We start from the raw sequence: 23,614 nt of genomic DNA on the forward strand, positions 1-23,614 counted from the left end.
TTGGGAAAACCAGACGAGTTGGCAAAAGAAGCACTTAAAGCAGAACAAGTAGAAGTACAGGTTCCACTCAGAATATAACAGTTAAAATGATCAGCTCACTTTCACGACAGGAGGAAACCTGGTTCACCAGGCTAAGGTTAGGACATACAGGACTGAACAGTGGCTTACACACAATAGGGAAACATGAGACAGGAATGTGCCCATATTGTACGGAAACAGAAACCGTGAAGCATGTACTTCTGACATGTAGGCAGTACTCTGAAGAGAGAGAAGTATTTAAGAGGGTAACAAATAACTCTGTTACTTTGAGCAACTTGTTGAGTCTACCTGGAACACAGTCTACAACCAAAGCAGTGATGGAGTTTCTAAAAGAAACACAATTAGCAAGAAGACTTTAGTTTATGTATTTATTTTTTCTGGAGGTTTGAGCTGAGGTTGAACCTGGAGGAGCTGAACACGCAGCGCTAGCTGAAGCTTGGGCTCTGATCTTTTTTTTTATTTTTTTTTTTTTTATATATATATATATATATATGCACATTTATTTATGACTTCCCAATGTGATTACACCTCAATCCTGTAGATGGCGGTAATGCACAAAGATTGCAAGCTGCCAATAGAATTCAATGAAGAAGAAGAAGAAGAATGCGTTCGCTACTTTCCCATTGAAAATAGTTGGCAACATTGTTTCCCTCATTGAGAGTTTCAGCGACGAGTCTTCTGAGGTGAGGAGAGCAGTTCACGGTATTTCTCATATTTACACAACCATCACACACACTTTATACAGTTTGATTAAGCGACAGGCTCATTTCTGTATTGTTTTCATCGATCACAGAGATACTTGTGCGTCTTTTCTGGCGTCTTCCTTCTGAAATAAACATTTAGTGCAGCAGCAGCGAGCATGAGGAGAATATGTTGAGTTCATTCAGACCTGAGCGATGTTGAGTTCGTTTGTGTGATTGTCTCGATGTTTGGAGTGAGAACTGTTACTGAATGTCAAGAGTTAAGGTTTGTGAGGGGAATTGATGGGAAACGATCTCAAGTTTTATACTGAAAAGTTACGTTGAGCCTATAATGAGCAACGTCAGACATTTAAATCAACTCTTAAATGTTAATATTAATAAATGAATAGCGCTTTACTTTTGGAACAATATTGCTTTGTGATGCTCTTTATTTTTAAACATTTTATGATCATTGTCAGTTTCAGTTTACATAAATGTAATATTTTAATGATTTAAGTACTTAGTGATTGTCATAAAATCTAACTATATTTAGATTCAAATGTACATATTATGCTTCTGTAATTATTTATCTGTAGAGCAGTTTTCCAGGCTTTTATCATGTATCCTGACTCAAATAATGTGTTTCTAACAGCATCACTCATGTAACCGGCCTAAATCTGCCCACTGTTATGATCTGCGTTGTGTTGGTTTATTCAGAGAAGACACCGGACACTGGAACTGCTGCTCATGGAGAATTTATTTTCATTGAGGAAGTAGATGGTACTCTCCTCAGCATGCTCAAAGGAGTCTGGATGGATTAAACAAAATACAGCAACAATGTGTTCATTCTGTGATTCAATCACCTCTCCTCAGCGCGCTCAAACAGACTGAGCACACATCACAATCATAATGACATCAAAAATACTGTGTGTGAAACATGTTACATACGATGGCAAAATTAATTGTCACAAGCATTTATACCAAACATACATTACATTCTCCTGCAGCTATTTTTAAGTCAATCACAAATTAGTAAAGAAACAAACTGATACAAAATGAATACATTAGGAAATTTAACAGAAATAAAACATACCTGGATGGATTAAACAAAATACAGCAACAATGTGTTCATTCTGTGATTCAATCACCTGCACAAATCAAATACCAGTAAATGAATCAGTAAAATTCACCGCGTTCTATTGACGCACACACATACTCAATCACCACGTTCTATTTACGCACACACATACTCAAATTGCTGTTCTCAGTAATAAAACTATCAAATCCTATCCATCCATTCATAAAACACTTCCTACAACACTTATAACAGTCTTAACAATAATATTACAGCATATTATAAACTTAATCACATTTAGGATAACTTTTATACTCCTATATAAGAGGAGCACCTCTAATTGCTTACCTCTCCTCAGCGCGCTCAAACAGACTGAGGACGCAGCACGAGGTGAGCGGCAATGACGTCACGACGTCAACAAAAAAACCCCGCAAAACTCTTTAACCAAATGAATACTAATGATGTCAAAAACCAAATTATAGCCTTTTCTTGGACACAGTAATATAAAGTAAATAAACTAAAATTGACAGGAAGGAATATTGGTGAAATACATGTATTCAGTGAATATTCACTCATGAATATTAACATCCGTCACACTCAGAATAAAGTGAGATGATCTGCTGATGATCCTGAATGGCTTGTTGAATGAGTGTAGATAGTCTGAGGCTCATCAATATTAACAGATCTGCTGAAAACACTCTTTATTTCATGACAATAGTTCCTGTTTTCACCTCATTTATTAGATCTCCTGAAATTCATCATCAGTGAAGCTCATCCCACTGCAATTCTCCAATAAATGCTGGAAAACAAGTGAAGACGAGCATCAGAGCATCAGGAAGAGCTGAAATCTGCAAAGACTGAGTTTATTAAAGAAGACAGAGAGAACATGAGTGATCCAGAACCCTGCAGAATGAAACACACTGAAGATCCTGAAGAACAAAGAGGTTGGTGTTTATTCTTCATTCATTCATGATGCCGAAGAACATTCATGTTAGAAACATTCATATTTTGCGGCTATACAGTTTCCACTTATTGTGCCTCTAGTTCTTATTCCGCTCTTTTGTTTCAATACTAGTTGACAGAATATTTCTGGTGCAAGGTTGTTCACACACTTAAAAATTAGTTTTAGAAATGAATAATTTACAAAATTGTCAAAACATTATGCTTCCTTTGAATTAGGCAATGGTGCCATCTTACAGGTTTCTGGTCCATTACTTTTAATGCATGTTTATATAATGACCTAACGGCTGTAATTGTTGTTTGATTGGCCTGTCCACAAACAGTAATGTAATATGATAGATGAGAAAATATCATAGAATGCATAAACTGCTGTGCTGCCTTAATGGGTATATATTGTCTTATTAATCGGAAGCAGTTCAAATTTGTCTTGACAGTTCTGCACAGTCTCTTTACATGACTATCAAACTTAAGATGAGAATCTAAAGTAACCCCTAGAAATTTTAATTCATGTACCTCATCTATCTCCTCCTCATCAATCTTTATTCTAAAATTTTCATTGACCTTTCTTTTTATTGAAAAGCACATAGAGACGGTCTTATCATAGTTCAGGGTCAGATGATTATTTCGGAGCCACTGTGATACACCATCCAGTTCTTTTGAAAGCATCTCAGCTGCAATCTGAGGGGTTTTTTGCTGAGACATATGTAATTGTGTCATCTGCATACATTTGGCATTTAACCCTTTTGCAACTGTCTGGAAGATTATTTATATATAAACTAAAAAAGTAAAGGGCCTAAAATTGAACCTTGTGGAATTCCGATTCGACAAGTTTGAATCGATGACTGGGTGGAATTTATTTTAACGCACTGCTGATCATTCTAGATATGATCTAAACCAAGTTATTGCATCATGTGACAAGTTACAATTTTCTAATTTATTTAAAAGAATTTCATGGTTCACAGTATCAAAGGCTTTTTTCAAGTCCAGAAATACTGCTCCCACTACATTACCTTCATCTAATGACTGTTTTATCATTTCAGTGAGGTAACAGTTTGCCAACTCTGTTGAGTACCGTGGTCTAAACCCAAATTGTTTGGCGTGTAGAAGATGATTACTTTCAAGATAATCAACAAGTTGTTTGGCAACTGTTTTTTCAAGATCTTTTGAGAGTGCAGGTAAAATTGAAATCGCTCTATAATTCAAGACCTGGTCAGATGCTCCAGACTTAAAGACTGGAGTTATAATAGCGTTTTCTATTGCTGAGGGAATTCCTTTGCTCTTATGGATACATTTACTACATGTGTAACTGGCATTAAGAGGAGAGAACTGTGCTTTTTTTTTTATAAAAGCTGTATCCAAGCCAAAGTTATCCTTGGCCTTAGATTGCCGTAACTGTCTAAAATCTTCAGTAGTTTCACTCTGGTCCACCTCTTTTATACAAAAAGATGTTGTTTGGTCTCTCAGGAAGTATTTTAATTGTACTGGTTGAAAACTGTCAGCCAATTCCTCAGCTGATTGGATAAAGACTCTATTAAATTGGTTTGCAATTTCAGTCCTTTCATTTAGGGGTGGCTCGATACCACTTTTTCATGTCCGATACTGATACCACACAATTGAGTATCTGTCGATACCGATACCATACCATATATTTTTTTCTTAATTAAGCTAATAACACATTTGTCAGGAGGATGCACTGTGCTTAACCTAGCCATCTAAAAAGCATCATGCTCAAACAGCTGTACCCGACTATTCGAATATTTGAATATTCGTTCGATGGGTTGGTATTCAATTTGAGAATTTGACATTCGAATATTCGTGTTTTTTTTTGTTTTTTTGTACATGGCATCCCCCTCGAAATGGTTCTCATTCGCGCTTGAATATGTTCAACACTATAAAATCTGACGAAATATAGATAGACACACTAGACGAGACACGTTCAGAATGAATAAACTTTTAATAAACTACAGAACAGCGCGAGTGGGAGACGGCGCGCCTCACGCGGGCAGGGCTTATATGCTCCGAGAACTCTTTTTTTTACAACTATCTTATAAAGCCTAGCCATTTTTAATAGGATGTACAGTTGAAGGAACCCAACCTCGTTATTTGATGCTTCTTGGCCAGTTGGCCTACTAAAGTGTTCCTGCAACGGGAGTATTCTCTGGCTAGAGTGCAGAACAGCGGAGTTTGTAAGGACAGAAGTGCATGCCTGCGAGCTTGTATTTTGGGTTAGGCTGCGTTGCTTTGACATTGTGGAAAATAGTGTAATAGAAATAAAATGTATTAAGCTTTTTACCCCTTATTATCATTCTAAATTAATCTCGTTTTTAATTTAACTTAATTTCGTTTTTCTTTATTTAAATTCGTTTTTTTCTTTAATTAAATTTTGTTTATCTTTATTTAAATTTCGTTTCTTCTTTATTTAAATTTCGTTTTTCTTTATTTAATATTTGTTTTTCTTTATTTAAATTTCGTTTTTTTCTTTAAATTTCTTTTTTCTTTATTTAAATTTAATTTCTTTATTTAAATTTTGTTTTTCGTTATTTAAATTTCGTTTTTTTCTTTATTTAAATTTCGTTTTTATTTATTTAAATCTACCCTTTACTGTGTCAGTAATTTGTTAGTCAGAAAAATATTAGACTACCTTATTAAAAGTATTGCTTAAGTTAACAGACCTGTGTGTGTGTCACGTGCGAGTGTTCTTTGTGTTGTTCATGGGGAAGATGCGTTTTATATCACTAGTGCAGTAATCCGTTCTCGGAGCATAAGCCGTGCCCGCGTGAGGCGCGCCGCTTCCTGCTCGCGCTGTTCTGTAGTTTATTAATTATGAACGTATTGCGTCTTATTTGAAATAACTCCACACAGCTGACATGATAACTTAATTGCTGAGAGGGCTTACCTCACTCACCTCTAGCTACCGTTCACGTGATGCCAGTGTTGCCAAGTCCGCGGTCTCTCCCACCCCGAAACGCGATTGGCTATTTTTAAGAAGCAATTGGACGGGATTTGTATGTGAAAATCTGGCAACCCTGCGTGACGCGTGTTGCTCATCTCTCTTTACGGCATGTCTCTCAGGTGTTGTTAAGCATTTGTATGACAATTTAGGACTAAGGGACGTGGTCGTATCGGATTGGGTTATACTCCCGCGATTCATGCAATATCCGATTCAGTGATTTTGGCCAGTATCGGACTAATACCGATACTGAATATCGGATCGGCGCACCCCTACTTTCATTACTGACGATTCCATCTGTATTTAACTCTGTTATTCATTTTTGTTGTTTAGGCACTCGATTATTTGAAACTATGAAACGGTACAGGATGTTCTGGGTTTATTCTCAACAAAGTGCTTTTCACAATACAAATTGTATTAAAGCAGCTTCACAGTATTAAATAAAATAATACAACAAGGTTTGTTTCTAGTGGAATTTATTGATTGATAAAAATAAATTAATATTCCGAAAATATCCCCAACTGAGCAAGCCCAAGGCAACAGTGGCAAGGGACCAGAAAAAAAGTTCTCCTATGGCGTTTATGAACTAGAGACCGGATTTAACTGTAAGATTAAAATATTATATGAATGCCTGGCTGAAGAGATGCGTCTTTAATCTAGTTTTAAACTGGGAGAGCGAGTCTGAGCAACGAACAGTATCAGGAAGACTATTCCAGAGTTTTGGAGCTAAATGTGAAAATGCTCTCCCTCCTTTGGTGGATCTGGATATCCTAGGTATGACCAAACGCCTCGAATTTGGAAGAAGACGTTGAGTCAGAGATTTATGTGTACATGATGGCATTCAGCTATCACTATCTAAGGCTCCATTGAAAGGTAACTTATTTTGGATCCATAGATATAAACAAATTGCTTCAGTGTGTCGCATAGACGTCGTCATCGTCTTGCTGCTCCCCGTTCTGTGATTGGTTCCCATTTTTGAGGGGAAAATCTGGTCCATGGTGGATAAAATCGCGCTGTCAGCAAGGCAGCATGGGGAAACCCAGGCTATTATATTGGGGATTTTGACCGTGATCCCATGCAATTAGCACAACATTAGAACTGCATCCCATGCAATTAGGCCTACTATACTATATTCCTATAACCATTTGTGTTCATGATTTTCACCGCTAATCCACTTAAATTATAACATTAATCATGTAGGTCAATCACAATCCCTCACGGAATGTCCCCACCTCTGGTGACACACAGCGATCTGATATCTCATTGTTTGGGGTTACCATGGCGTCTCAGAACGTTGGAGTATCGGCGAGCCTGTCATGAGTTCCCTAATGAATATTCATGAGTCTTCCCCTATCACCTATCAAAAAAAAAAAAAAAGCCATCAGATCTATGTTCCTGCGCCGCACTCTGTTGCGTTGGGTCCCACGGGAGTGCAGGTCTCTAGTCTACATGTGCATACACAACTTTTAAAAACTGGCAAATGCACTGAAAGCTTCGTTGGCAGATTTAAGTTGAAGTTATAAATCAAAGTCCATTTTATTGTCGCCGAATGGGGCATAGTTTGCATAGTAAACAAAGCACCTTTCTGTTCGGCCGTAGTTTAAAGTATTCCCATACTTTGGATGATCGTGGTCTGTCATTTTCAGCATGAGCGGGAGCAGAAGCTGCCATTACTCAATATTTAAACGTACTAATGAATGACGTGTCGACGCATTTCATGTGTGTTGACGTATTTTCATAGTCCACGTAATCGATTACAGCGACGCGTTGTTGCGGCCCTAATGTAAACAAATAATTCTACTGTAAACAAAGTCTATGATTTAAAGACTAAAAGGTAAAATAGACTTTATAATATTAAAGTCACTTGAACAGAGGAAACAGGCTTTCAGCAGCTTGAACATTTTTTGCCATTAACTGCGTTTCTTTGGATCTACATGTGTTTCAAGGTGTGTGATAAAAACACCAGCCTGTCCACAGCATCTGGTTTCAAAGCAGCTTTACCGAGATAAACGTATAATTTAAGGTAACAGAGATTGTTTTGGCTTTATAGCGGTTCTTTAATAAAGTTATTTTCCAGCTAAAGTTAGTTTTGATTTATTCGCTTCCGTCGCAACGATCATTTGTTATTAAATTAGGGGCCGCTAAGACGACACCATTCTCTCTACACAGACTTTAATGCAAACCTGTGAGAAACGCTGATGGCGTTCACATGCGCATTAAGTATTGGTTCTATAGTTATGTGCGTTTGAATATATGTGCGCAGGGGCCCATTCTTCGTACGTTGCAAAAGCAATACAAAGATACGATACAAAGCACAACTGGTTTGAGTGTTTCTGATTGCATAAAATAATAAAATAAACAAACAAGTTCATGGCGAATGAAGTGGTAATGAATGAAATGAAATTTAATATTTTTTCTTTCACGCCAGACCTGATGGAAAAGAGTGAGGAGAGTGAAGAACTGAGAGAAGTGAAGGAGGAGAGTGAAGAACTGAGTGAAGTGAAGGAGGAGAGAGAAGAACTGAGTGAAGTGGAGGAGGAGAGAGAAGAACTGAGAGAAGTGAAGGAGGAGAGAGAAGAACTGAGTGAAGTGAAGGAGGAGAGTGAAGAACTGAGTGAAGTGGAGGAGGAACATCATGTGCAACCTGAAGGAAAACCTTTGAATACATTTTTAAAGAAAAGAAGAGCCAAGAAAACTTTCACCTGCACTCAGTGTGGGAAGAGCTTCACAACTAAACAAAGTCTTGAGCGTCACATGAGGATCCACACTGGAGAGAAGCCGTTCACATGTGATCAGTGTGAAAAGAGATTCTTATGCAAAAGTAATCTTAAGAGTCACATGAGGATCCACACTGGAGAGAAGCCGTTCTCATGTGATCAATGCGGCAAAACATTTCTTGGGTCATCAGACCTGAAGAGACACCTGACAGTTCATACGAAGGAGAAGCCGCATTCATGTTCTGTGTGTGGAAAGAGTTTTTCACTGCTGAAACATTTACATACACATGAGAAAACTCACACTGGTGTGAGAGAGTACATGTGCTTTGAGTGCGAGAAGACTTTTATAACAGCGAACTGTTTGAAACTGCACCAGAGAAATCACACTGGAGAAAAACCTTACAAGTGTTCACACTGTGACAAGAGATTCAATCAGTCAGGAGATATGAAATCACATGAGAGGATCCACACTGGAGAGAAACCTTACAAGTGTTCACACTGTGACAAGAGATTCAGTCAGCCATCATCTCTGAAAACACATGAGAGGATCCACAGCAGAGAGAAGTCACACGTGTGATCAGTGTGGAAAGAGTTTATCTTTTAAAAGTCACCTGAAGCTACACATGAAGATCCATGGAGTGGAGAAACCACATCACCTCAGTCTGAGATCTTCACCTTATGTCTTTAATGGCTCGTGCCCATAGCCCCAGACGCACCTTTTGTCTTTAATGGGCCAAGCCCCAGCCCTAGACGATGAATAGTTAGTGGATTGGATTAGCTGTAGGGGAGACTTTCACCTTTTGTCTTTAAATGGGGGGGGGGGGGGGGGGGGTGAAATGCTCATTTTCACTCAATCTCCTGTTAATCTTGAGTACCTATAGAGTAGTATTGCATCCTTAATATCTCCAAAAAAACTTGGTACAGCCTATCTGTCTTTTATAAATATAATAAAACTAAAGACTTTGTGGAGATATGAAGGATGCAATACTACTCTATAGGTACTCAAGATTAACAGGAGATTGAGTGAAAATGAGTGTTTCACCCCCCCTTTAAATGTTAATATTAATAAATGAATAGCGTTTTACTATTGGAACAATAGTGCTTTGTGATGCTCCTTAATTTTTAAACATTTTATGATCATTTTCAGTTTCAGCGCACATAAATGTAATATTTTAATGATTTAAGTACTTAGTGATTGTCATAAAATCTAACTATATTTAGATTTCTGTATTTTTCTTACAGGCTTTTGTCATGTATCCTGACTCAAATAATGTGTTTCTAACGGCAAACACTCAGAATAAAGTGAGATGATCTGCTGATGATCCTGAATGGCTTGTTGAATGAGTGTTGATAGTCTGAGGCTCATCAATATTAACAGATCTGCTGAAAACACTCTTTATTTCATGACAATAGTTCCTGTTTTCACCTCATTTATTAGATCTCCTGAAATTCATCATCAGTGATGCTCCTCCCACATCAATTCTCCAATAAATGCTGTAAATTCCCATCAGCTACAAGTGAAGACGAGCATCAGAGCATCAGGAAGAGCTGAAATCTGCAAAGACTGAGTTTATTAAAGAGGACAGAGAGAACATGAGTGATCCAGAACCCTGCAGAATGAAACACACTGAAGATCCTGAAGAACAAAGAGGTTGGTGTTTATTCTTCATTCATTCATGATGCTGAAGAACATTCATGTTAGAAACATTCAAGCACTTCATCAACATTCATGTTAGAAGTTGATGAAAATAACTGTCATTAGTGATTGATGTTTTGATTGTCAACATCAGATCAAGCTAAATAATATTTTAACTTTTATTTTACATGCATTTTATATCTGGTTCCCAATTTGCAACAATGTTACCATAATTTTAGTCATTTTCAATTTAGTTTACTAAATTGTTATTTTTTTAGGAATAATCAGTAAACACTAAGTTACTGATGAAGTTGTATTTGTCAAATATCATACAAGTTATTCATAATTATAGAGATTCTTCTTCTTATAATAACCTTGGTAACAGGGTTGATGAATGCGATCAACGTAGGGGTGTGCGATATTGACAAAAAAATGTTATCTCAATATTTTTGGGGATTTTGCCGATAACGATAATCAGATTTGTAAAATATTGCACTCAGGAAAAAAATATGTATGTAAACTAGGGCTGCATCTAACGATTATTTTTGTTGTCGATTAATCTATTGATTATTTCTTCGATTAGTCGACTAATCTAACGATTATTTTTCCGATTAATCTAATGATTATTTTTGGGATTAGCTGATTTATCCATTGATAAACTTTCCAATAAATAATAAGTACAAAAATATATCAGCTGTATTTTAGTAGCATCTGTATATTATTTTAACATTAAATATATGAATGATGACAACAAATTTATTTCGGAAAGGGTATTTGTCATTTTATTATGAAATATGTGAACAGGAAGCATTTTAAACTTTATTTTTAACTAATGGTACTATTTCATAAAATGTAAGATACAGTCACAGGCCTATTTAGGAAATGTGTTTACTATAGTCTGTTATTAATTACCGTAGTGGGAGTATGATTTTCTTACCGTATTTTCCGGACTATAAGTCACACTTTTTTTCATAGTTTGGCTGGTCCTGTGACTTATAGTCAGGTGCAACTTGTATATCAAAAGTAATTAGTACAATAAAGCACTAAGCTTAATTTAGGTTGTAGGTGACATTAGAGGTCGACTGATTTGTTTTGTTTTTTTTAGGCCGATGCCGATCTTTTGAAAGGTCGATGGCCGATTAATGCTGCCGATTGATTTTGGCCGATATTTGGCCGATTATGTGCTTGTTTTTAACCTCTATTTGAATGATAAAATGTAGCACAAATAATTACTTAAGATAGACAAGATTTCTCAACAAAAACATTTATTGAACACTTGACAAATTTAGGGCTGAACGATTAATTGCATTTGCGATAATATCGCGATATGATGAAACGCGATTTTCTAACCGCGAAAGCTGCGATTAAACTTTGGTCACGTGACACGCGAAAGTAAAGCAGTCTGCACTACGGACGAAGAATCAACTTGGCACGCTATTATAGACCTGGCATAGGCTACAGGAAAGAACAGTTTGTGTTTAATTTATGTGATATTGTGTTATAGATTCTCTCCAACAATTTTGTATCTATTCAGATAATTTCAGAATAGAGTCTGAGCTTAGTTTTAAACACAGATACGTGATTACGCTGCGTGTGCTTTATAAACAACCATAATTTCTGCTTGCTTCTAATTCCTCTGTCTCACACACACACACGCACACACGACACCACTCGCACCTTCCGAAAAATAATCTTTCATAAAGTTCGGAGAAGTTGAAGCGAATTACAAGGACATTCGCGGGCTGCATTGCACAAGATGCGCTATAAGATACGCGTCACGCGTGCTTTGCTTGATGTTACTCTTGTAGTCTCGCCCGCCGGCGCCGGTATTTTCCTTACACATGCTCTACGAAGGCATCATTATGTCTTTTGGAATGCAGTTGGCTTATATATTAAAAATATGAAAATCACCGACAGAAGCTGTATTCAGTTTCAAATAGTCACACGCGCTTGCGAAGAGCACTTGAGCATACGGCTGTGAGCGACTCCGTCTACGTGGTTAAATGTACTTGCATCTCAAAATGCTTTTATGACGTGAAATTTATGTAAACGCAGTCAGTTATTTTAACAGACAGGACAAACCACATCTTATATTTCAAAAGAGATGAACATTTAGTTTTTTAATGTGTATTTCTTTTTAAAAGTACTTATAATTATAAATATTTTAAGTTTTATTAATAAGATTATTAATAAGAAAAAAATTTGATCGACTCATGAGGTGCCTAAAGATTCCCATCCTATTTTACAATGATGTATTGCTTGTTTTTGTTGAAATAATAGAAAAGATAAAGAGCTTAAAAATTAATCGCATATTAAATCGCAATCGCAATATTGGTAAAACTAATCGCAATTAGATTATTTTACAAAATCGTTCAGCCCTAGACAAATTTGTACTTGTACAAAAGACCTTGAGATATGTTTGGTAATTGTACCTGAATGAATGGAAAAATTGCTACATTTCAGATTAATATTAGGGCTGTCAATCGATTAAAATTTTTAATCGATTAATCGCATGATTGTCGTGAGTTAACTCGTGATTAATCACATTTAATCACACAATTTTTTATTTGTTCTAAATATACCTTAAATTAGTACTTTTCAAGTTTGTAATACTCTAATCAACGTGGGCATGGATAAATATAGATGTTTTATGCAAATGTATGTTTATTATTGAAACCATAGTCAATATAGAGCATGAAGACGAGACATGTTTCTCGTCACATTTATTTTGTGTTGCATGATCCTAATGGTGTTGCCTACCGTACCTCTATGAACAGTGCTAATTCAGGCTAAGTAGCCTATACACTGAAGAGCCAAAAATAAATAAATTATAATAATAATGATGATGATGATGCAAAACAGAGAAAAGACTACCATAATATAATAATTATTCATGGTTTGCTACAATTACATGATTTCTGGTGTGATAGCCTATATTGGGCATTTTGAGCCTATATTTGATTGTCGCCGAATGGGGCATAGTTTGCATAATAAACAAAGCACCTTTCTGTTCGGCCGTAGTTTAAAGTATTCCTGTTTAAAGTAAAACTGTGACCACACTTTTGAGACCAACCGTGACTCTCTGTGACTTCAACAAAACTGCAAACAGTTTGATCCATCCGCACCTCTCCGTGTGTGTGGGTCGGAGCTCTGCTCTTTGTCAATATACAGAGAGGACAGATAAGCTTAGATGCTTTTGGAACCAAAATTTGGCACCAAAAGATAAAGAATTTTTCGATACTCATAGGATCGAAGTATTTTTTTCGATACCATTAAAGTATCGACGTTCGGTACCCAGCCCTAATCGTGCGTGCGCACAAAACAGCATGCCAGAATACAGTTCTCTTTCGAGCTTGAACGAACAATAACACACACAATTATGCCAAAATGTCTTTTTGTTGAGTATCTTCATAACATAAGAGCAGTCTTATGATGAACGTGAAGAGTCGTGACTCTTGAGGCGCGTGTGAGATCCGCGTCTCTGACAGCAGCGGCTGGTCTTAAAGGGACAGTACACAGTAGCCACTAATTATATCTGTCGCTAAAGTTGATCAAAGAACAAAGGGAACAGAGAAAAACACTCACTGCTCTTGACTAAAGAACTTTTTTCTTTAGGCAGATTATCACTTATATGTGTGTGCATTTATTTTCCTTGAGAACCAAGCAAGTTTACTCATGTAACCATTTGTTTATTATATCGCATATCGCATTATGACATTTTCCCCAAATCGTGCAGCCCTAATTTTTACCATGAGCAGGAGCAGAAGCTGCCATTACTCGATATTTAAATGTAAATAATGAATGACGCGTCGACGCATTTCATGTGTGTTGACGTATTTTCATGGTCGGCATAATCGATGACGCCGACGCATCGTTGCGGCCCTAATCTAAACAAATGATTGTACTGTAAACAAAGTCCACAATTTAAAGACTAAAAGGTAAAATAGCCTTTATAATATAAAAGTCACTAGAACGAAGGAAACAGGCTTTCAGCAGCTTGAACATTTTTTGCCATTAAAGGAACACTCCACCGTTTTTTGAAATAGGGCTTATTCACCTTCTTTCCTATATTTAGATAGGTGGGCAAATGCATTTTTGTCTCAGTGCATGCGTTGTTTTAGTTTGACAGGGTCGGCGCTAGCTTAGCTTAGCATAATGAATGGAATCCTTTGTTGCCAGCTAGCATGGCCTGAGTAAAAGTGATCTAAAAAAAAAAAAAACACCTAATTACTTCTTGTGGCCTGCGTATTCACAACAAGTACAAATAGCGATGCAGATTAACACTAGGCGATTTCCTAGGCAGATATTGTCTTGGGACTATATTAGGGTGAAGCACTGCTACTTGGGCGCAGAGATATCACGCAACACATGAAATGTGAATATGTGGTATAATATGTGAATGTGAATACAGGTATAATATGGGTAGATCTATACATGCAATACTGGTCAATTTTAAGCGTGCTGGTCTAGATAATTATAATACATGAAGTGGCAGAGAGGCCGCACTATGCTTAAAAATATGTTTATTTTTATTTGCACAGACGCGTTTCGGCGCGTGCCTTCTTCATTGTGCAAGTGTACACATTGAGTGAAGCCTGCTCCGATCCACATTTACTTGTTTCGGCGCGTGCCTTCTTCAGTGTGCAAGTGTACACATTGAGTGAAGCCTGCTCCGATCCACATTTACTTTTCGATCTATACATGCGTCATGTTTAAAATAATCACTTACTCTGTGGACAGTTGTCCATTTGGTCCATTCGCGTGGGGCTTTTTTTCCAGTTCACTTTATCACACCGGGAAAAAAAATAGAGTAAAAGTTACTGCAGGATGGATCAACACCGTGAAATCCTCGCAGCTGTGACACAACTGCCGGCTCGCTCATCTTGATCTGACGCGCTGAGCCTGGTTATCGATGGCAGAAAAATCTCCCACTCTCCACAGCACAGACACTATTTCAGTCGGGATAGATTGGCATATTCCCCCAGATTCACACCACCAGTTCATGTTGGCTCTCATCCTCACGTCCTCAGGCTGTTGAGCGATCGCAATCTCCTGTCGTTCTATTTCCAAAGCACGCAGCTCATCTTCTGAAAACTCAGGTATGGTTCTTGACTGTCTGAGGAGTCACTCTCTTCGTCTCTCACAAAATTAGCAATGTTCATTGCCATTCATGTACTGTAGGAAAAATAGCCAGCTACTATTCACGCCGGTATGTTGACATTTCATGTGTTGCGTGATATCTCTGCGCCCAGGTAGCAGTGCTTCGCCTGTGCTTCCCCCTAATATAGTCCCAAGTCAATATCTGCCTAGGAAATCACCCAGTGTTAATCTGCATCGCTATTTGTACTTGTTGTGAATACGCAGGCCACAAGAAGTAATTAGGTGGGTTTTTAAAAAAAAAATTGATCACTTTTACTCAGGCCATGCTAGCTGGCAACAAAGGATTCCATTCATTGCGCTAAGCTAAGCTAGCGCCGACCCTGTCAAACTAAAACAACGCATGCACTGAGACAAAAATGCATTTGCCCACCTATCTAAATGTAGGAAAGAAGGTGAATAAGCCCTATTTCAAAAAACGGTGGAGTGTTCCTTTTACTGCGTTTCTTTGGATCTACATGCGTTTCAAGGTGTGTGATAAAAACACCAGCCTGTCCACAGCATCTGGCTCAGTGGCGGTTCTACATTGAATTACACCCTGGGCGAGACCCCCTTCGATCCCCTTTCCCCTGATCCCCCCCATACCAACTGTTACTCACGACGAGTCACAACCAGAAGTCAAGACTAAACCAATTCACCTTGGTGGTGGTGACCAAGTAATCGTTTTGTATTACCTATTTTTATTAGTCATTCAGACCATTCAGAAAAACAAAAATGTGCAGGAAATATAGAGGCCTGTATTTATAATATTATGAATGAAATGTGCGTTATTTGGAAGAAAGTCGAGGTGTGACTGATAACTATATGGATCCCCCCCCCCCCTTGTCCGTTCCATTTGGGAGAGACCCAGAGGTGAACTGTCATCCGCCTCCGCGCCCCCTCCCCTTTCCCCTTCTCAAACAAACAGCTTCTGTGCACTGCATTTTCTCAGCAAGCAGGGGTGCAAATTTGTCAATTCCCCACACAGTGAAATGACAGATAATAGAAAACCGCTTCGCTTTTTTTGCTCGTGCTGGCAGCGCCACTTCCCCAAAAATGCCACCCCGAGCGATTGCCCGGTTCGCCCGTGCCAAAAACCGCTACTGATCTGGTTTGAGAGCTCCTCGGTGACATGTTACAAGTCAAGTCATCCTCATTTATATACCGCTTTTAACAATGTAGATTGTTTCAAAGCAGCTTTACAGAGATAAACGAATAATTTAAGGTAAGATTGTTTTGGCTTTATAGCGGTTCTTTAATTAAGTTATTTTCCAGCTAAAGTTAGTTTTGATTGATTCGCTTCCGTCGCAGCGATCATTTGTTATTAAATTAGGGGCCGCTAAGACGACACCATTCTCTCTACACAGACTTTAAACGCAAACCTGTGAGAAACGCTGATGGCGTTCACATACGCATTAAGAATTGGTTCTATAGTTATGTGCGTTTGAATGTATGTGTGCAGATTTGTAATTCCCTACAAATCAAGCCTAAATAAAGTACTGGGCCCGTATTCATAAAGAATCTTAATGCAAAGAGTAGCTCCTAGTGACAAAATTCTAAGAAAATTCTTAGAAATGTGAGCGTTTACTCTTAAAATTAAAGAAAAAATCCTAGTAAAGAAAAAAGTAATTCAGAAAGCATCTTAACCCTTAAAAGATGTCTTAAGGTCAAAATTGTTAGGAGCACGGATGAGGACTTTTAAGAGGCTTAAGAGTTTCTTTAGCAGCGGAGAAAATGGCAGAAAGACGAAGAGGGAGAAGAAATGTGTTGCAGACAATGAATAACAGTGAGTTAATAAGACGCTATAGATTAGATCGTGCAGGGATCATGTTTCTGACAGATCTTTTTAGAGACACGCTAATATCTTCAACACATTGCAGAAATGTCATAGCACCAGAAATGAAAGTAATCACTACATTACGATATTTGGCAACTGGGAAAATTCCATGTTTTATACATTAAAACCAACATTCAAACCACCACTTAAATAGACACACCAGCAATCAGTGTAATTGGAAAGAGTGGAACATTTTTTTTATCATTCTAAGCCAATCAAATACCTTATAGGAAATTAACGGCATGGTAAATAAAAAAAAAGGATTTATATACACATATATAGTGTGTGTGTGTGTGTGTGTGTGTGTGTGAGAACGATCAAATAGGAAAAATTATGCATGTAATTTCAAAGTGAAGGCTTAGAATAGACCCTATACTTAAAATCACTTTTTTTCTTCCTTCTTGGACAACCAGCCAATCACAGTTTTAAAAAGATTGTGTCATACATAGCAACGGGGTCAACCCCGCCTCCTTACTAAGATGAAAGTTTTTGTCTTTTCCTTACTCAGTTGCTCTCAGATCGGTCCTGAATCGCTTTTAAGCTAAGACTCCTACGTAAAAGTTTTTAAGCTAAATTAAGAGTTTTCTTAGTGGATTCTTAGAATCTTTATGAATACGGGCCCTGGTCTTTCCTTTATTTTTTCCTTTATTTTATTTTGTCACTTCGGGGTAGATGCGCGAAATAAATTTTCCTAACAACGCTTTATCTGTAGAGTGGTAAAGGGATCCTCCATAGGGAGAGACTAGTTGGCACTTCAGCACTGCATTGTCATCGGGTCCTATCAAAACCATTCAAATTGCTCCTAAAAAAGACAACATGCGCTTTTCGGCAATATACGGCTTTATTGCGGTTATTGTCATGCTTTCCGTCAGTAAATGACAGCTGCTTTCTGGCAGAACGGGAAGGAAGGATTTGCACAGAGAGATACAAAGTGTGACCGGTTTGAGGGTTTCTGATTGCATAAAATAATAAAAGAAACAAACAAGTTCATGTCATTGTCAATGTCATTTCATATTTTTTTCTTTCATGTCAGACCTGATGGAAGAGAGTGAGGAGACTGAAGAACTGATGGAAGTGAAGGAGGAGAGTGCAGAACTGAGTGAAGTGGAGGAGGAGAGTGAAGAACTGAGTGAAGTGAAGGAGAGTGAAGAACTGAGTGAAGTGGAGGAGGAGAGAGAAGAACTGAGTGAAGTGGAGGAGGAGAGAGAAGAACTGAGTGAAGTGAAGGAGAGTGAAGAACTGAGTGAAGTGGAGGAGGAGAGTGAAGAACTGAGTGAAGTGAAGGAGATTGAAGAACTGAGTGAAGTGAAGGAGGAGATTGAAGAACTGAGTGAAGTGAAGGAGGAGAGAGAAGAACTGAGTGAAGTGAAGGAGGAGAGTGAAGAACTGAGTGAAGTGAAGGAGGAGAGTGAAGAACTGAGTGAAGTGAAGGAGGAGAGAGAAGAACTGAGTGAAGTGAAGGAGGAGAGTGAAGAACTGAGTGAAGTGAAGGAGGAGAGTGAAGAACTGAGAGAAGTGAAGGAGGAGAGAGAAGAACTGAGTGAAGTGAAGGAGGAAAATCATGTCAAACCTGGAGGAAAACCCTTGAGTTGCTCAAAGACTAAACAGACATTTTTAAAGAAAAGAGCCAAGAAATCTTTCACCTGCACTCATTGTGGAAAGAGTTTCACAACCAAACGAGGTCTTGAGATTCACATGAGGATCCACACTGGAGAGAAGCCGTTCTCATGTGATCAGTGCGGGAAGAGTTTCAGTCAATCAGCACACCTTAAAGAACACATGAAAATCCACACAGGAGAGAAGCCGTTCACATGTAATCAATGTGGCAAAACATTTCTTAGGTCATCAGACCTGAAGAGACACCTGAGAGTTCATATGAAGGAGAAGCCACATTCATGTTCTGTGTGTGGAAAGAGTTTTTCACAACGGAAATCTTTACATACACATGAGAAAACTCACACTGGTGTGAGAGAGTATATGTGCTTTGAGTGTGAGAAGACTTTTACTACAGCAAACTATTTAAAACAACACGAGAGGATCCACACTGGAGAAAAACCTTACAAGTGTTCACACTGTGACAAGAGATTCAGTCAGCCAGGACCTCTGAGATCACATGAGAGGATCCACACTGGAGAGAAGCCACACACGTGTGATCAGTGTGGGAAGAGTTTCACAACCAAACGAAGTCTTGAGCGCCACATGAGGATCCACACTGGAGAAAGGCCGTTCACATGTGATCAGTGTGCAAAGAGATTCTTATGCAAAAGTAATCTTAAGAGTCACATGATGATCCACACTAGAGAGAAGCCATTCACATGTGATCAGTGCGGCAAAACATTTCTTAGGTCATCAGAGCTGAAGTCACACCTGACAGTTCATACGAAGGAGAAGCCGCATTCATGTTCTGTGTGTGGAAAGAGTTTTACACTGCTGCAATCTTTACATACACATGAGAAAATACACACTGGTGTAAGATATTACATGTGCTTTGAGTGTGAGAAGACTTTTACTACAGCGGACGGTTTAAAACTGCACCAGAGAATTCACACTGGAGAAAAACCTTACAAGTGTTCACATTGTGACAAGAGATTCAGTCATCCATCATCTCTCAAAATACATGAGATGATCCACACTGGAGAAAAACCTTACAAGTGTTCACACTGTGACAAGAGATTCAGTCAATCAGAACATCTGAAAACACATGAGAGGATCCACACTGGAGAGAAACCTTACAAGTGTTCACACTGTGACAAGATATTCAGTCAGTCATCATCTCTGAAAACACATGAGATGATCCACACTGAAGAAAAACCTTACATGTGTTCACACTGTGACAAGAGATTCAGTCAGTCATCATCTCTGAAAAAACATGAGAGGATCCACACTGGAGAAAAACCTTACAAGTGTTCACACTGTGACAAGAGATTCAGTCAGTCATCATCTCTGAAAACACATGAGAGGATCCACAGCAGAGAGAAGTCGCACACGTGTGATCAGTGCGGAAAGAGTTTCTCTTTTAAAAGTGACCTGAAACGACACATGAAGATCCATGCAGTGGAGAAACCACATCACCTCAGTCTGAGATCACAGTAGCTCATTGTGGCGGGGGGGGCGTGGTTCCGCGAAGTCTGTAGCGGGAGAGAAAGGAGGGGGCCGAGCGGTGAGTAAGTAGGTCAAGTGCAGATGATGAACACCGGTGTCTGATTGCAGTAATTGGCGTGGAGAGACCGCATATAACCTGGGAGAGCGAGAGAGATGACGAGAGAGTTTGGACTGGGACCTCACGAGGACTCTGACGAGGACTGAGAGCAAGCTGAACGCTGAGTTTATTGTTTTGTGAGAAGCTGTGTTTATCACGGTGAAGGCGCTGTGTGCGCACCTGTTTGTTGTATTCGAAAAGAGCAAATAAAAGTGAGTGTCCCAGTCAGCCGACCCCTGTCTTCTTCCTTCCTACACGAACGAAACCAAGAACCTTATTACACTCATCTTTATGTGCTGAGAAACATGTTTTTTCTACGTTAGTTTCCCAACAGCCACGATGAGCGACAGGACATTTTCACATTAACACGAATGTTTGGCACTAAATTCACATTAGATTTGTTTGTTCGGACCAATGCAAAAAAAGTCAGTAAATGCAGTGTCAGTCTCTGACAGTAGGTGGCGCTCATGGAAAAACGGAAAAACAACAGCGCTGCGCAACTTTCTGGCCGTTTCTCAATATGCGTTCTTGTCTGTACTTGTGTTCTTGTGGACTTGTGAATCGTCATCAGTCGCTGCCCAAGTACTGTCCCAACACACAAGTTTGCATTTTGGCAAGAATGGTTAAAAGACCCGGAAGTGTTCTTGACACGCCCATTTTACCAAGTATGCATCGGTTGGTAACTTGTGTGAACTTGACAGCAGAAATATCCCAGCATTCATTTCGGCATTCGAGGAAAGAGAGGCAGGTTAATACAGCAAGTCGTTTTTCATCACTAAATTCACTTCTGAGAACATTTGATGCGAGAAATCAACTGTGTAGATTTCAAATATTGGCATTTTCTCTAAAATTTATGGTGAATCGAAAATGTGCTTAACCCTCTAGGGACCAAAAACGCGCCCGCGCGTGTTGCTCATCTCTCTTTACGGCATGTCTCTCAGGTGTTGTTAAGCATTTGTATGACAATTTAGGACTAAGGGACGTGGTCGTATCGGATTGGGTTATACTCCCGCGATTCATGCAATATCCGATTCAGTGATTTTGGCCAGTATCGGACTAATACCGATACTGAATATCGGATCGGCGCACCCCTACTTTCATTACTGACGATTCCATCTGTATTTAACTCTGTTATTCATTTTTGTTGTTTAGGCACTCGATTATTTGAAACTATGAAACGGTACAGGATGTTCTGGGTTTATTCTCAACAAAGTGCTTTTCACAATACAAATTGTATTAAAGCAGCTTCACAGTATTAAATAAAATAATACAACAAGGTTTGTTTCTAGTGGAATTTATTGATTGATAAAAATAAATTAATATTCCGAAAATATCCCCAACTGAGCAAGCCCAAGGCAACAGTGGCAAGGGACCAGAAAAAAAGTTCTCCTATGGCGTTTATGAACTAGAGACCGGATTTAACTGTAAGATTAAAATATTATATGAATGCCTGGCTGAAGAGATGCGTCTTTAATCTAGTTTTAAACTGGGAGAGCGAGTCTGAGCAACGAACAGTATCAGGAAGACTATTCCAGAGTTTTGGAGCTAAATGTGAAAATGCTCTCCCTCCTTTGGTGGATCTGGATATCCTAGGTATGACCAAACGCCTCGAATTTGGAAGAAGACGTTGAGTCAGAGATTTATGTGTACATGATGGCATTCAGCTATCACTATCTAAGGCTCCATTGAAAGGTAACTTATTTTGGATCCATAGATATAAACAAATTGCTTCAGTGTGTCGCATAGACGTCGTCATCGTCTTGCTGCTCCCCGTTCTGTGATTGGTTCCCATTTTTGAGGGGAAAATCTGGTCCATGGTGGATAAAATCGCGCTGTCAGCAAGGCAGCATGGGGAAACCCAGGCTATTATATTGGGGATTTTGACCGTGATCCCATGCAATTAGCACAACATTAGAACTGCATCCCATGCAATTAGGCCTACTATACTATATTCCTATAACCATTTGTGTTCATGATTTTCACCGCTAATCCACTTAAATTATAACATTAATCATGTAGGTCAATCACAATCCCTCACGGAATGTCCCCACCTCTGGTGACACACAGCGATCTGATATCTCATTGTTTGGGGTTACCATGGCGTCTCAGAACGTTGGAGTATCGGCGAGCCTGTCATGAGTTCCCTAATGAATATTCATGAGTCTTCCCCTATCACCTATCAAAAAAAAAAAAAAAGCCATCAGATCTATGTTCCTGCGCCGCACTCTGTTGCGTTGGGTCCCACGGGAGTGCAGGTCTCTAGTCTACATGTGCATACACAACTTTTAAAAACTGGCAAATGCACTGAAAGCTTCGTTGGCAGATTTAAGTTGAAGTTATAAATCAAAGTCCATTTTATTGTCGCCGAATGGGGCATAGTTTGCATAGTAAACAAAGCACCTTTCTGTTCGGCCGTAGTTTAAAGTATTCCCATACTTTGGATGATCGTGGTCTGTCATTTTCAGCATGAGCGGGAGCAGAAGCTGCCATTACTCAATATTTAAACGTACTAATGAATGACGTGTCGACGCATTTCATGTGTGTTGACGTATTTTCATAGTCCACGTAATCGATTACAGCGACGCGTTGTTGCGGCCCTAATGTAAACAAATAATTCTACTGTAAACAAAGTCTATGATTTAAAGACTAAAAGGTAAAATAGACTTTATAATATTAAAGTCACTTGAACAGAGGAAACAGGCTTTCAGCAGCTTGAACATTTTTTGCCATTAACTGCGTTTCTTTGGATCTACATGTGTTTCAAGGTGTGTGATAAAAACACCAGCCTGTCCACAGCATCTGGTTTCAAAGCAGCTTTACCGAGATAAACGTATAATTTAAGGTAACAGAGATTGTTTTGGCTTTATAGCGGTTCTTTAATAAAGTTATTTTCCAGCTAAAGTTAGTTTTGATTTATTCGCTTCCGTCGCAACGATCATTTGTTATTAAATTAGGGGCCGCTAAGACGACACCATTCTCTCTACACAGACTTTAATGCAAACCTGTGAGAAACGCTGATGGCGTTCACATGCGCATTAAGTATTGGTTCTATAGTTATGTGCGTTTGAATATATGTGCGCAGGGGCCCATTCTTCGTACGTTGCAAAAGCAATACAAAGATACGATACAAAGCACAACTGGTTTGAGTGTTTCTGATTGCATAAAATAATAAAATAAACAAACAAGTTCATGGCGAATGAAGTGGTAATGAATGAAATGAAATTTAATATTTTTTCTTTCACGCCAGACCTGATGGAAAAGAGTGAGGAGAGTGAAGAACTGAGAGAAGTGAAGGAGGAGAGTGAAGAACTGAGTGAAGTGAAGGAGGAGAGAGAAGAACTGAGTGAAGTGGAGGAGGAGAGAGAAGAACTGAGAGAAGTGAAGG

General features: G+C 38.7%; 1 protein-coding gene across 5 annotated transcripts; it reads left to right on the plus strand.

Moving 5' to 3' along the window:
• Positions 1–615: 615 nt before the first annotated feature.
• Positions 616–20,457, plus strand: LOC311092070 (uncharacterized protein). 5 transcript variants are annotated; one of them, XM_084128366.1, is made up of 6 exons: positions 634–722; positions 2,538–2,738; positions 8,133–9,181; positions 9,664–9,723; positions 9,860–10,072; positions 18,064–20,457. In XM_084128366.1, the coding sequence occupies exons 5-6, from the start codon at positions 10,015–10,017 to the stop codon at positions 20,121–20,123; spliced, it is 2,118 nt and encodes a 705-aa protein (XP_083984492.1). In that variant the 5' UTR covers positions 634–722; positions 2,538–2,738; positions 8,133–9,181; positions 9,664–9,723; positions 9,860–10,014; the 3' UTR covers positions 20,124–20,457. The 5 variants fall into 5 exon arrangements, with proteins under 5 accessions (XP_083984494.1, XP_083984492.1, XP_083984491.1 ...); XM_084128367.1 differs by adding an exon at positions 1,372–2,184 and having other exon boundaries at positions 636–722; positions 9,664–10,072; XM_084128365.1 differs by having other exon boundaries at positions 9,664–10,072.
• The last annotated feature ends 3,157 nt before the right edge of the window (positions 20,458–23,614 follow it).

The sequence above is a fragment of the Abramis brama genome (assembly GCF_963993115.1).
Source record: "Abramis brama genome assembly, chromosome: 1".
In the NCBI taxonomy this organism is placed as follows: Eukaryota; Metazoa; Chordata; class Actinopteri; order Cypriniformes; family Leuciscidae; genus Abramis; species Abramis brama.